General features: G+C 40.3%; 1 protein-coding gene and 1 long non-coding RNA gene across 2 annotated transcripts in view; one reads left to right on the top strand and one right to left on the bottom strand.

Moving 5' to 3' along the window:
- Window positions 1-8,554, bottom strand: part of HPX (hemopexin) — a 34,800-nt gene extending 26,246 nt beyond the window's left edge. The window contains exons 1-5 of the mRNA XM_085856269.1: window positions 8,371-8,554; window positions 6,271-6,317; window positions 6,073-6,150; window positions 1,790-1,932; window positions 1,400-1,553 (exon numbers count right to left, since the gene is read on the bottom strand). Coding sequence (XP_085712395.1) covers window positions 1,400-1,553; window positions 1,790-1,932; window positions 6,073-6,150; window positions 6,271-6,317; window positions 8,371-8,429 — 481 coding nt within the window. The 5' untranslated portion in view covers window positions 8,430-8,554. The remainder of the gene's footprint in view (window positions 1-1,399; window positions 1,554-1,789; window positions 1,933-6,072; window positions 6,151-6,270; window positions 6,318-8,370) is intronic.
- A 584-nt stretch (window positions 8,555-9,138) lies between these two features.
- LOC147011582 (uncharacterized) lies at window positions 9,139-10,658 on the top strand. The gene is made up of 3 exons (XR_015051552.1): window positions 9,139-10,174; window positions 10,272-10,435; window positions 10,531-10,658. It is a non-coding gene; the product is annotated as an uncharacterized LOC147011582 (long non-coding RNA).
- Window positions 10,659-12,968: the final 2,310 nt, after the last annotated feature.

Here is a 12,968-nt window from a genome sequence, read left to right as displayed (position 1 = left end):
TGTTTAAAAAAAGCATTTTTTGAAGGGGGCTCGGATGAAGGGAGCCTGGGGTGGCATATTACTCCAGGGCCCATTCTGGCTCTCGGCAGTGTGACCACTCCTCATTTTCATAAATGCCAAGGTGAGCCAATGAAAAAAGCCAAGAATTCACAAGGTTTCAGAAAAGTGATGATAATAGAAAACATATACGCCAAGAAAACCTATAGAAAACCAAGACGCCAAGGTGAACAACGAATAGCCAAGATCTTGTGAAAAAAGCCAAGGAGTAGTCACACTGGCTCTCGGTGGCCCTGGGTATAGATATGATAGATTTTCACATTATGGATAAATTAATAAATCCGGTATTAAAGGAAGATATTTTCTCCATATCAGGACTACCTCACAATCATATTGGCCTCCTAATTACATAAGGTAATCAAGACTGAGAACTTAACAATGCAGAGCCATTGCAGGGGGTCTCAGCACCCCTTTTCACACAATATGTCACCAAGTGTCACATTTTTTAATAAATGCAATTTTATAATTATTTACACGAGTGCATGCCTGTACGTGCGTGGCCATACGTGCAAAAAACAAAACAAAAAAAAACTTTCAAACAACCACACAGGCCGTTCCTTCGCTCTCGTAAACGACGACTGGATTGGGAAATTGTGTTTATCTATACTATAAATGCGCATAAGAAATCGCGAAATTATTAGAATACACGAAGTCATCACTATCCGGAATTCCGTACGTTGTAACCCGTAATGGGGAACGCGGCTGAGGATCTCTTCCCCATCGGCCATGCCTACGCAGCAACGTGTCCGGTCAATGGTTTGGTAAATAAATGGCCATAACTTGGGAACCACTTGTCCGATTAATATCAAACCTGGAAAAGGCACATACTCAGGTTCCCAGCAATATACCTGGCAAGTTTCAATTAGATCGGACCAGTGGTTGTCGAGAAACAGTGGTCACACACACACGCACACACGCATGCACACACACACACACACACACACACACACACACACACACACACACACACACACACACACACACACACACACACACACACACGCACCAATAGCCTCTATCTTTCGGGCGAAGCTTATAAGGAAAGTTCAGAGAAGTGTTGTGGTGACCCCTTTTAATAGTAAAGCACTATTCAGTCTTGTGGATCCAATCTCAATAAGAAAACCATTGATATAGGATCAGCATATATATATATATATATATATATATATATATATATATATATATATATATATATATATATATATATATATATATATATATATATATATATTTATATATATATATATATATATATATATATATATATATATATATATATATATATATATATATATATATATATATATATCACGTTCTCTTATTGTAATAATCCGTTTTTCACCTTTAAAAAACAACACCGAATCCTCATCGCAATCCTTCTTGAAGCATTCCACAGCAGCTGTAACTCCAATAGGAACTCCGGGAAACTCTTCGCTCATGAGACGTGGATATCCACTCTCGGTTTTTCCATTTTTTTGCAGCCATATATTGTCGTTCTGGAAGGAATAATGACAGCGCATTCTCATTAGCTGTAAGCAAGATAATTTTTTAACTTGTTGATGTTGTTAACAAATAACTACAGCTTTACCTAAGTTGTTAAAAAAAATGTAAGTTGTACAACCAATTATCTTAATTCACTCTGAATATCCAGAGCTATTCCTTTTCATGGAAAATGTTATATTTCCAAACCCCCCCCCCCACTCCCCCCACCCTGAAGGAAGTGAATGTTTACCTTTAGAAAATAAAACTTTTTCTCACTTTGTTTAGACTCCGAGTCCAACACAAAAGCCGCGTCCATCGAACCATGAACTCCAAATTCATCTTGGATCTTTTTGTGGGACCAGCGTCTTTGATTTGATACCCACATGCCATCATCTGCAAATATTTCAACAAAGTGTAATAGGCAACTGTACTCGATCAGAGACAGCAGAGCAGGAGCAGAGAAAGAGGGGAGTGGGGATTCATTACACCTCCTTCCATTTGCCAGGAGGGGCAAGAAAGTGCCTTATCACGCAAAGGCCCCAAAAAGTCTGCCGACATTGCTGAACTTATGGAGAGTGTAAGAGGTTTCTAAAGTGAATAATTTCCATTGACTGCCAATAATAATTTTGGCCTCGCAAGTCTTTTGGAGCCTTTATGAGGCAGACCTCGAAATCTCCTCAAAAGGGTTCGCCAATTCCAATTTGTCCTGTATTTAATCAATTTTCACCGTGGTAATACACTGCAGTATCCTGGCAGCGGATGACCACCACCTGATAAGCCCACAACTGCCATAACTACGTGGAATAGCAATAGTGCTTTTCAATACACTCCCACTAATTGATATGATTGATAATGCTCAGTGTAGCGATTAATTAAAATAATCTTAATAATCATGGGCATGATCTCTATTTTTGGGACCTTTTAGTGGGCAACAGCAACTGAAGCACTTCCGTTTTGATCTTGAGCGTCATGATCTGTTTAATTTGTATCGTGTATTTTAGTTCCATTTGAGGCGTCAATTTCTTCTTGAATTTGCAACTTGCTTTTTATCTCCAGATATTTTTTCTCCACTAAATTTTTCACCGATGAGCCAAAACATTATGACCACTGACAGGTGAAGTGAATAACATTGATTACCTTGTTACAATGGCACCTGTCAAGGGGTGGGATATATGGGGCAGCAAGTGAACAGTCAGTTCTTGAAATTGATGTGTTGGATGCTGGAGAAATGGGCAGGAGTAAAGATCTGAGCGACTTTGACAAGAGCCAAATTGTTATGGCCAGACGACTGGGTCAGAGAATCTCTGGAACGGCAAGGCTTGTGGAGTGCTCCTGGTCAGCAGTGGTGAGTACCTACCGACAGTGGTCCGAGGAGGGACAAACCACAAACTGGTGACAGGGTGTTGGGCACCAAAGGCTCATTGATGCATGAGGGAAACGAAGGATATCCTGTCTGGTCCGAACCGACAGAAGGTCTACTGTGGCACAAGTTACAGAAAATTTTAATTATGGTCATGGGAGGAATGTGTCACAATTCACAGTGCATCGCACCCTGCTGCGTATGGGGCTGCGTAGTCGCAGACTGGTCAGAGTGCTCATGATGACTCCTGTCCACCGTTGAAAGCACGTACAATGGGCACACGAGCATCGAAACTGGACCTTGGAGCAATGGAAGAAGGTCGCGTGGTCCAATGAGTCCCGTTGTCTTTTAGATCACGTGGATGGCCGTGTACGTGTGCGCCGTTTACCAGGGAAAGTGAAGGCACCAGGATACACTGTGGGAAGACCACAAGCCGGTGGAAGGAGTGTGATGCTCTGGGCAATGTTCTGCTGGGAAACCCTGGGTCCGGCCATTCATGTGGATGTCAATATGACACGTGTCACCTTCCTAAACATCGTTGCAGACCAGGTACACCCCTTCATGGCAATGGTATTCCCTGATGGCAGTGGCCTCTTTCAGCAGGATAATGCGCCCTGTCACATTGCACACATTGTTCGGGAATGGTTGGAGGAACATGATGAAGTGTTCACGGTGTTGCCCTGGCCTCCAAATTCTCCAGATCTCAATCCGATTGAGCATCTGTGGGATTTGCTGGACCGACAAGTCCGATCCACGTTGGCTCCACCTCGCAACTTACTGGACCTGAAGGATCTGCTGCTAATGTTTTGGTGCCAGATACCACAGGACACCTTCAGGGGTTTTGTAGAGTCCATGCCTCCGTGGGTTGGAGCTGTTTTGGCGGCACACGGAGGACCAACACCATATTAGGCAGGTGGTCATAATGTTTTGGCTCATCAGTGTATACCATCATCGTCATCGTCGTCATCATCATCATGAAGTAGAAGGTAGTCCTGGACTCCTGTTAATTCTTCTGATCATTCGATCATCTCCAGATATGTTTTTTCACGATACCGAGAGTTAAAGGTGATGTGCAGGACCTTGTTCTTATCTTAGCGAAAGCAAAGATAGACTGCAATGCACATCCTTAAGCTAAACTATTGGTTGTTCTCCAGTTTTTGACCTTCATGAAAAATTTTTCAATAACCTCCAAAAATTATCATGAAATTTACCTATATTTATTTACTTTGATAATTTTTAACCGCATTTGGTAAAATATTTGCCAAGATATTTTGATAATAGACAAAATCCAACTTGAGAAGAGATATTTACAGGTATTTGGGGCAATTCGGAAAATCTTCTTTTGGTGAGACATTGAGCACAGTGAACTGCTTGTCCAGGTGCTGTCGGGTTAAATGTGTGTTATTCCTGTGCCGCGTTCTCGTTCGATTTGTGGCCTCAATGTCGTCTTTCATGTGCAACTTGCTGTTTACAAATTAATGACGAAATTATAATGAGCTGCAATTATATACCGCTGCAATTGCCATCAGCTCCCTGGACGCTCACGACAGTCAATGGGGATGCCGGGGAACGGGGAAACATAGCGGGTGCCAGCAAGCCAGAACACTTCGGTGTGTATTGTGAAGCGTGAATGTGCCCTGGGATCCATTTGGTGATGACTGGATAGCTCTGGCACTCTGCTAACTAACAGTGTTCACATGGAGTCCAGCATTTCCATAGCTGGAGAACGCATTTTCCAAAAACTTATGCTCCATAGAAATCATGGAGCTATGTTGCATGTCCAAGCTCGGGGGCAACTGAGGCCATTTTCAGCTCTAGAGTTGGCTGCGGCATGGCTACTGCTCTGGGTGGCATCTATGCATCAATGAGAGAGCTCGGAAATGTCTACAGAGCCTCTTGATTCACTCTTTAGCCGCTCCTTCACCTGGGCACTATAAAAGTAGCGACAGAGAGCGGAACAGGTCCTTCCCTTCATTTCTCTTCTCTTCACCCTTCACCTCAATGAGACACCAACAAGACAGAAGTGCCACTGCAATAGTCGAGTCAAGGGAACAGCGGAAGCGATCAAAGCAGGGTCACAATCACCTTGTGACACTGCTTTTCTGTGCCACTTAGTCACGTGAGCGGTCATAGGTGTGACCAAGTCATCTCCGGTTCATTGGTGCATAGCTGCGTTCCGCAACCAACACTCATTATATTTACAGATTCTCTTGTATGCTCATGTTAAGTATATCCTCTCACACGTTCTTTCCTTTCCTTTGTTTCTGCCATTCCCCCACTGACCCACATCTTCACATCTTCTTCTCCGCCTCATAACTCCACATTGCACCTCCTTACTCACGCACCGTCGATACCCCAGTTTTCTTCCCTCCTCCCCACTCCAATGCAATTTTATTGCGTACGTCCATCGATTGTGCCAGGTACAACGAGGATGCTTACACCTCAACTGCTTCTCTTCTTTCCGGCTATCTCTGGTTTCCTTGGGTGCATGTCTGCTGGCACCTGTGACGTATCGCACACTATATGATTGGAGAAGTTATTTATTTCGGGTTAGCTCTGCTCAGTGTCTTTCTTTTTGAAAATAATAATTGCATTTCTTTTGCCGCACCCATGAATTCTTGCTTTTCCCTTCCGTACACTTGTGAATAAAACCCTTCACTCTGCCGCATGACTTTTCCTCGCCCACACAACTTGGAATAAATTGCTTTTGTTATCAATGAACCCAGCTGGTTTCATCTTTTCCTTCATTGGTCCAGCATGGTAAACATATTAGCTTAGCCACACCAAGTTCTGCTACACCGAATTTGCTCTTGTTAGCCAGCGCACACCCATTGTATTGCTCAGCAGTACAGTGAGTGTGTGCTGAGGGCACAAGCCCCAGTTGATTTGGCCATCCACAGGTAAAGTATCATGCGAAGTAGTGTACCCCGGCCTGGATTGGCAGTAGTACCAATCAGCGTTCGTGGTTGCTTAGCAACCTGCCGGTGAGCAGAGTTATCTGTGCCTGGCAGCATCAGGACCAGAGCGCTTCCCCTCATGGCGAGCCTCGAACCCCGAATCCAAAACATAATATATGTATATTCCAAGACCTCTGCATGTTACTACAGAGATAAAGTTGATTATGATGATTATAATGAGATTTCCTGTGATGACATTCACACAAGGAGTGGTACCTTTGAAGATGTATGTGGTGTCTTCTGTTTTAATGGCTGCCTCGATTCCTTGAATGGAACACCTGTCCAGTTGGCCACCTGAACAGAAGTAAAACGCTCACAGACAGCCAAGTTCTCAAAGGGGAGAAAATGTTGCCAATAATTGACGTACTTTGTGATAGACTGAACAATGCATATCATAAACACACTATTACTCACCAATATCGTGAACTGGACTTTTAGTGGGAATCCATGGAGGGGAAACACTGTGAATAAATATCCAGATAATAATGAAGTCAAACTATTTGCAGGTGATGTTGGGAACAATCATACAGAGATAATGAAACCAGTATGAGTAAAAAATAAGTTATCAAAGCTTTTATATGAATCGTATATATGTGGCATTGAAGATTTGTAATTTACAGACAAAACACAGAACAAACAAGGATATGAAAGCGGAGTACAAGCAGCTAATTTCATTGGGTAACGTGCCCGAATGTTTTGTCCACGTACTGCGAAACAGAAGGGTTGTAAAGTGGGAAAAAGGTGATTTGTGCTCTCGAGTTTTCGAGTATATAGTTCAATTGAAATTAAATGAGGATTTTAAAGGTCATATAATTTTTTTCTTAGAAGTTTACCACCATTGTTGCAACGTCAATTGTCATCACCTTGTTTAAAAACACATTACATTAGTTAATCGTGTCTGTTGTATGTGTCCTTTATGACGTCCTTAAAAACAGTGTTTCCTGTTTGGAATGATTTTCAATCTTGTTTCACTGCCAGACAGGCAGCCAGGAGGAAGAAACTTATCTCGCTCCTCTCTGTGCATGTGCCAGAGCCAAAGTAGTGTAAAAAAAAAAAAAACTACAGGTTCATTTTCCAATTCGTGTTCAAAATATCACATTAAACTGAAATTAAGTTGTTCCTCGATCATAAACTGATATATGTAGACAGACAGACAGACAGACAGAAGTAAACTAATTGTTTAACCCCACTTTTCGTTTCACATGCTCAGGGTAACTAGTAATATTTCCACAAAGGTTCAGCCATTTTGAGGTGAACATGGATTTTTCAAAAGTTTCTCAGATCAAAAAGATTTCCTTGTTCCTCCAATACTATTATATACTGCTAGTACGACTGACACTGAACATGATTTTGGCAGTAATTAGTAATTTGTTCAGAGTGTCGATGATAACCTGCCTACTATTAATGAATGACACCGAGGGATCTTTATTGTATAAACTATCTAATGCTCGCAGATGAGACAATAATCATTACATCCATCCAAGAGACGACACACTTTATACAACATGCCACCAATTAATGTAGTTCATACTCAGGTCGGGAATCGAAGGGAGACAACATAGCTCAAAGGTGAACTACCTCTGACTTATCCTGTTGGACATCAAATCTTAGAGTTTCTTCATGCACTGTCGTGAATATTTTATTGAGACACCGTACATTGAAAATTAAAATCTTAACAAACTGACATGCTAAATGATACAACATTATTGAAAGAAAAAGTTACACAAATGGCTTTTTGTACTTTGTGATCAGAACAGCGAAGGAAATTATCAAATTCGACCCCATTTTGATATGTGATGGACTGTTGCGTTATGCAAGCTCGAAACAGGTTCAACTAGAAGGGTAAATTGCTTAACTCCCTCCGCCACACAATGCCTGATCCATTGGAACATCTTGGGGCCAATACATTTTTGAAATATCATGCGACACGATATATCGTTTTTGGCCCAATCTTTCAATGGTGAAGAATCCCTCGAGGAATTAAAAAAAAATCGTATCAGGATCTGCATTCGGATCTTCAACAAAATCGAATCGATTCGTCCTTGCCATACCACCCAACATGTCCACTAAGTTTCGTCCGAATCCATCGACAACTTTTTCAGATATCGTGCTATATATTAATTTATCCTGACCTCTCAATGGTGAAGAATCACTTAAGAAATTATCGGATCTGGATCCGTATTTAGATCTTCACCTAAATCTTATAATTTCATCCTTGTCACACACAAAACCTGTCCACCAAATTCTATCCAAATCTGTCAACAACTTTTTGATATTCTGCACACAAACAGCCAAACAAACAAACAGACAGCCAAACAGCCAAACAAACAAACAAACAAACAGACAAACAAAGAGATAAACAAACAGGCAGACAGGGTGAAAACATAACCTCCTTCCACCTTCGGTGGCGGAGGTAATCATATAGCACAGATGTTTTATCCTACCCGTGGTACAAATCTCCCTCGAGGAAGGTTTCCTTACTTCTTGCATCAGCATTAAAGGAAGAAAACATACCTTGAAATGGCTGGAAAGCCAAAAATGAAGAATGCGCACAATTTGACAAGTTTCTTCATTTTGCAATTTAGAGAGATTTGTATATTTGTGTTTGAGTATGAGTAAGTGTGTGAGGGAGAGAGAGAGGGAAGGAGGGAGAGCAATGACCCTCAATAGTCCTCTCAAGTTCTCTATTTATGTGGACCCCAGTCTCTGTTGCCTGCGTCTGTGGTCACTCCTTAGTAAATCATAAACCAAGATGACATGATGGGATATTTTTCACGTTGCTTCAGCTGTATGAGTGACTGATTCTGGTTAATGTTTACAGGGAGAGAGAGAGGGAGATGGAGAGATGGAGAGATGGAGAATGAAGGGAGTTGGATCTTATGTGTACAGTACATTGTTTATTCCTACTGAGCTGTACATCGTCCACCGAACAGACTGTATGAGCACAATGTGTTTTAAAGCAATTTATTTCTATTTGAGAAGAAATAATTTTGCAAACAATTCTGAATCTGAATCGGTGATGAATGATTGGACAAATAAAACAATGTATAATAATAAAAATTATTATTTATATCATGCACACATCTCACTCCAACCCGTAAGCTTGGTAGTCGTGGTGGAGTGGAAGAAGAGGTCATTCTGAGTAACTTGCAGTTTGAGCCATGACAACATGCCAGAGCAGGTTGGATTACATACACTAGTTTTCCCATATATTTATTTCAGATCAAAGACAAAAAAAAATCTATGAAATACGATATCCTGTTCACACTCCTGTGAATACATATCAGTAGGGTAAGAATACTGATTCTGGCTCACTTTTCCCCATGTAAATGAATGGGGGATTTTCAGCGATTTATATTTTTTTTCCCTAAAAATAAATCCCCTTTTTATCCCAAGGTATATTTATTTGTCTCCCCTTTTAACTTGGAGGTTGAACCTCATTGAATTGAACACCTGGGGGTTGAACAGCTCACTCATTGAACCTATAAAGATTTGTTCATTCTTAAATTCCTTCAATAGTTTAATTTTCTTTGCACAATAATCCCCATCTAAAATATTGACAAACAAAACATTTGAATCTTTATATTTTTTAAGATACCCCATTTGTGCCATTACGAAATGATAAACTTCTCTTAATGCTCTTGTTTGGCCACCTCCTGAGCCACAGGTTATTTTTTGTTAAGCCCCGCCCACTTTTCTTTAAGCCCCGCCCACTTTTGTTAAGCCCCGCCCACTTTCCACAAGGTATTCAATAAGCCCCGCCCACTTTTGCTAAGCCCCGCCCACTTTTGTTAAGCCCCGCCCACTTTTCATAAGGTAATTTTTCTAAGCCACGCCCACTTTTCCTAAGCTCCGCCCACTTTTGCTAAGCTCCGCCCACTTTTCATAAGGTATTTTTTCTAAGCCACGCCCACTTTTCCTAAGCCCCGCCCACTTTTGCTAAGCTCCGCCCACTTTTCATAAGGTATTTTTCTAAGCCACGCCCACTTTTCCTAAGCTCCGCCTACTTTTGCTAAGCCCCGCCCACTTACATCATTTCCAGTTCATCTCTGACTCACAAAGAAATCACTAGAAAATTACAGGATGTTATGGTTTTGAAAAATTTCCCAATGAAGGCTTGCCTAGGCTTGCCCAGGGAATTTCCAAAGGAAACCACACCCACCAGTCTTTCTCTATAAAAAGCTTCAAACCCAGGCTCCATTTTAAACATTTGTTCTTGCTGGCAATGGTGTTCTGTGTGCTTGTCTCAAACTCTCTGTCTTCTATGGAACTAAACCTTCAAGTTGATGAACTGGATTCAAACCTCTTATCTATTGAGGTAAGATTTTTTATTTTCCTATTTTCAAACTTTGATTGAAGCATACTCATTTAATAATTAAATAACTTAATTAATACATTATTATTTTCTCTCACAGGAAATTGTATCTGAAAATACTGCTTTTGCTACAACTTGGGGGGAAATTGTTGGCTTGGTTGAAGACCTTGAGTGGATGACTTTGGTGTTCCTTGGAACTCTCTGTCTTCTATGGAACTAAACCTTCAAGTTGATGAACTGGATTCAAACCTCTTATCTATTGAGGTAAGATTTTTTATTTTCCTATTTTCAAACTTTGATTGAAGCATACTCATTTAATAATTAAATAACTTAATTAATACATTATTATTTTCTCACAGGAAATTGTGTATGAAATACGAAATGAAAATACTGCTTTTGCTACAACTTGGGGCGAAATTGTTGGCTTGGTTGAAGACCTTATGAGCGACCAAGACCCACAGAACGAGTTCGTCCTTGATGACCCAAATCCAAAGAGTTATACCTTGGAGACCAGCAAAATCCTGAAAAAGAGTTTTACAGCAATAGTACTCATTGTGAGTTATCAAGACAATACCCACTGAACAAGTTATACCTTGATGAGCCAGAATACAAGTTTTACCTTGAGACTCACAAATTTTGAAAAAATCAGTAAATGAGTTCTGCCTTGATGGTTTAAATAACTACCTTGAGACTCAGGAAAGGGTTCTGCCAAGATGGTTCTAAATATGGGGCCTACCTTGGAGACTCACAAATTTTGAAAAAATCAGTAAATGAGTTCTGCCTTGATGGTTTAAATAACTACCTTGGAGACTCAGGAAAAGGGTTCTGCCAAGATGGTTCTAAATATGGGGCCTACCTTGGAGACTCACAAATTTTGAAAAATCAGTAAATGAGTTCTGCCTTGATGGTTTAAATAACTACCTGAGAGACTCAGGAAAAGGGTTCTGCCAAGATGGTTCTAAATATGGGGCCTACCTTGGAGACTCACAAATTTTGAAAAAATCAGTAAATGAGTTCTGCCTTGATGGTTTAAATAACTACCTTGGAGACTCAGGAAAAGGGTTCTGCCAAGATGGTTCTAAATATGGGTCCTACCTTGATGACTCACAAATTTTGAATTAATCAGTAAATGAGTTATCCTTAAGAGACTTTGTAAGTTGGTTTTACTTTGAATACTTGAAATGTGGGTTCTGGATTGATAACTCACAATGTGATACATATCTTGGAAACTCAACGGGAATGTGGTTATACCTTGAAGACTTGGAAAGTTGGGTTTATGTTGGACACTTGAAACTTTTTTGGGGGCTTTTATTTATTTATTTATTTATTTATTATTATTATTATTTTATTTATTTATATTTTGGAGACTTTTGGAGTTGCTATCACTCTTTAGGATCTAAACCTATCGATGTAGTTCTTTGTCGGATGGTGCTTGATGGGAGCAAGATCAAGAAAGTTCTGGGAAGAAAGTGCAGGCTTACTCCCCCTTTTTACGTCATCAAACCTGAAAGCCTTAAAAGACAGAATTGGAAGAAGAGAAAAAATATATATATATATACATTGTTCGTTCTGGGAAGAAAGTGCAGGCTTACTCCCCCTTTCTACGTCATCAAACCTGAAAGCCTTAAAAGACAGAATTGGAAGAAGAAAAAAAAACGTAAAAATATATATATATAGGTGGAAATCTCATTTTGAAAAAGACATTGTGTTGGGCGAGGATTGAGTTGGGGTTGAGATTTTGAATGTGAGGGTTGGGGTTGAGATTTTGAATGTGAGGGTTGGGACACACACACATACACATCAACAAACAAAAGTTAAGCCTTGACTATTCAGTTGAGGATTCTGTGTTTGGGGTTCACAGATGTAAGAACGTCCCACCCCTTGACACACATTATATACTGTTATACACCTCGGACTTGGCCCTCGAGTGTCCACAACGGTGTATAGTAGGAGGGAGTGAAGCGCCAACCTATTGCTCCCATTGCACACACACACACACACAAACAAAAGTTAAGCCTTGACTATTCAGTTGAGGATTCTGTGTTTGGGGTTCACAGATGTAAGAACGTCCACCCCTTGACACACATTATATACTGTTATACACCTCGGACTTGGCCCTCGAGTGTCCACAACGGTGTATAGTAGGAGGGAGTGAAGCGCCAACCTATTGCTCCCCTTGCACACACACACACACACAAACAAAAGTTAAGCCTTGACTATTCAGTTGAGGATTCTGTGTTTGGGGTTCACAGATGTAAGAACGTCCACCCCTTGACACACATTATATACTGTTATACACCTCGGACTTGTCCCTTTCTAGTGTCCACAAAGGTGTATTATCTGCTTAGTTTTGTCTTTTGTAATTCCTGTGAATAAAATGAACCTAAAATCTCTTCCCTTCCAAATCATATATTTTATAAGTCCAAGGAACTGTATCTATTACATCAACAATTTTAAAAAGTTCTTTCGTCCATCGTTCAGTAAAACCCTTTTCAAAATGAGATTTCCACCTATATATTCTTACGATATCACCAACTTTGAACTTAGGTTTTCTGACATTAATCTCTTTTTCATATTTTAATTTTGTAAATGTTTCTGATGGCTTCATATTCGTTGACGTGTGAATCGTGTCATTATACTTATCCACAATATCCTGAATAAAAGATAACCATTGTTGTGAACCGAGTTGTGTGAATTTTTTTATATAGTCTCTCTTTTAAGGTACGATTAAAACGCTCAACAACAACTGCCTTCCCTTCATTAAAGGTACTGTATAATGTAATACTGTTATTTTTTA

Source organism: Eptatretus burgeri, chromosome 15 (assembly GCF_056783735.1).
Source record: "Eptatretus burgeri isolate ZD-2024b chromosome 15, Ebu_testis_v1, whole genome shotgun sequence".
NCBI classification, from domain to species: domain Eukaryota; kingdom Metazoa; phylum Chordata; class Myxini; order Myxiniformes; family Myxinidae; genus Eptatretus; species Eptatretus burgeri.
Note: the sequence above shows the minus strand (reverse complement) of the source record. Positions and strands in the feature narration are given on the sequence as shown.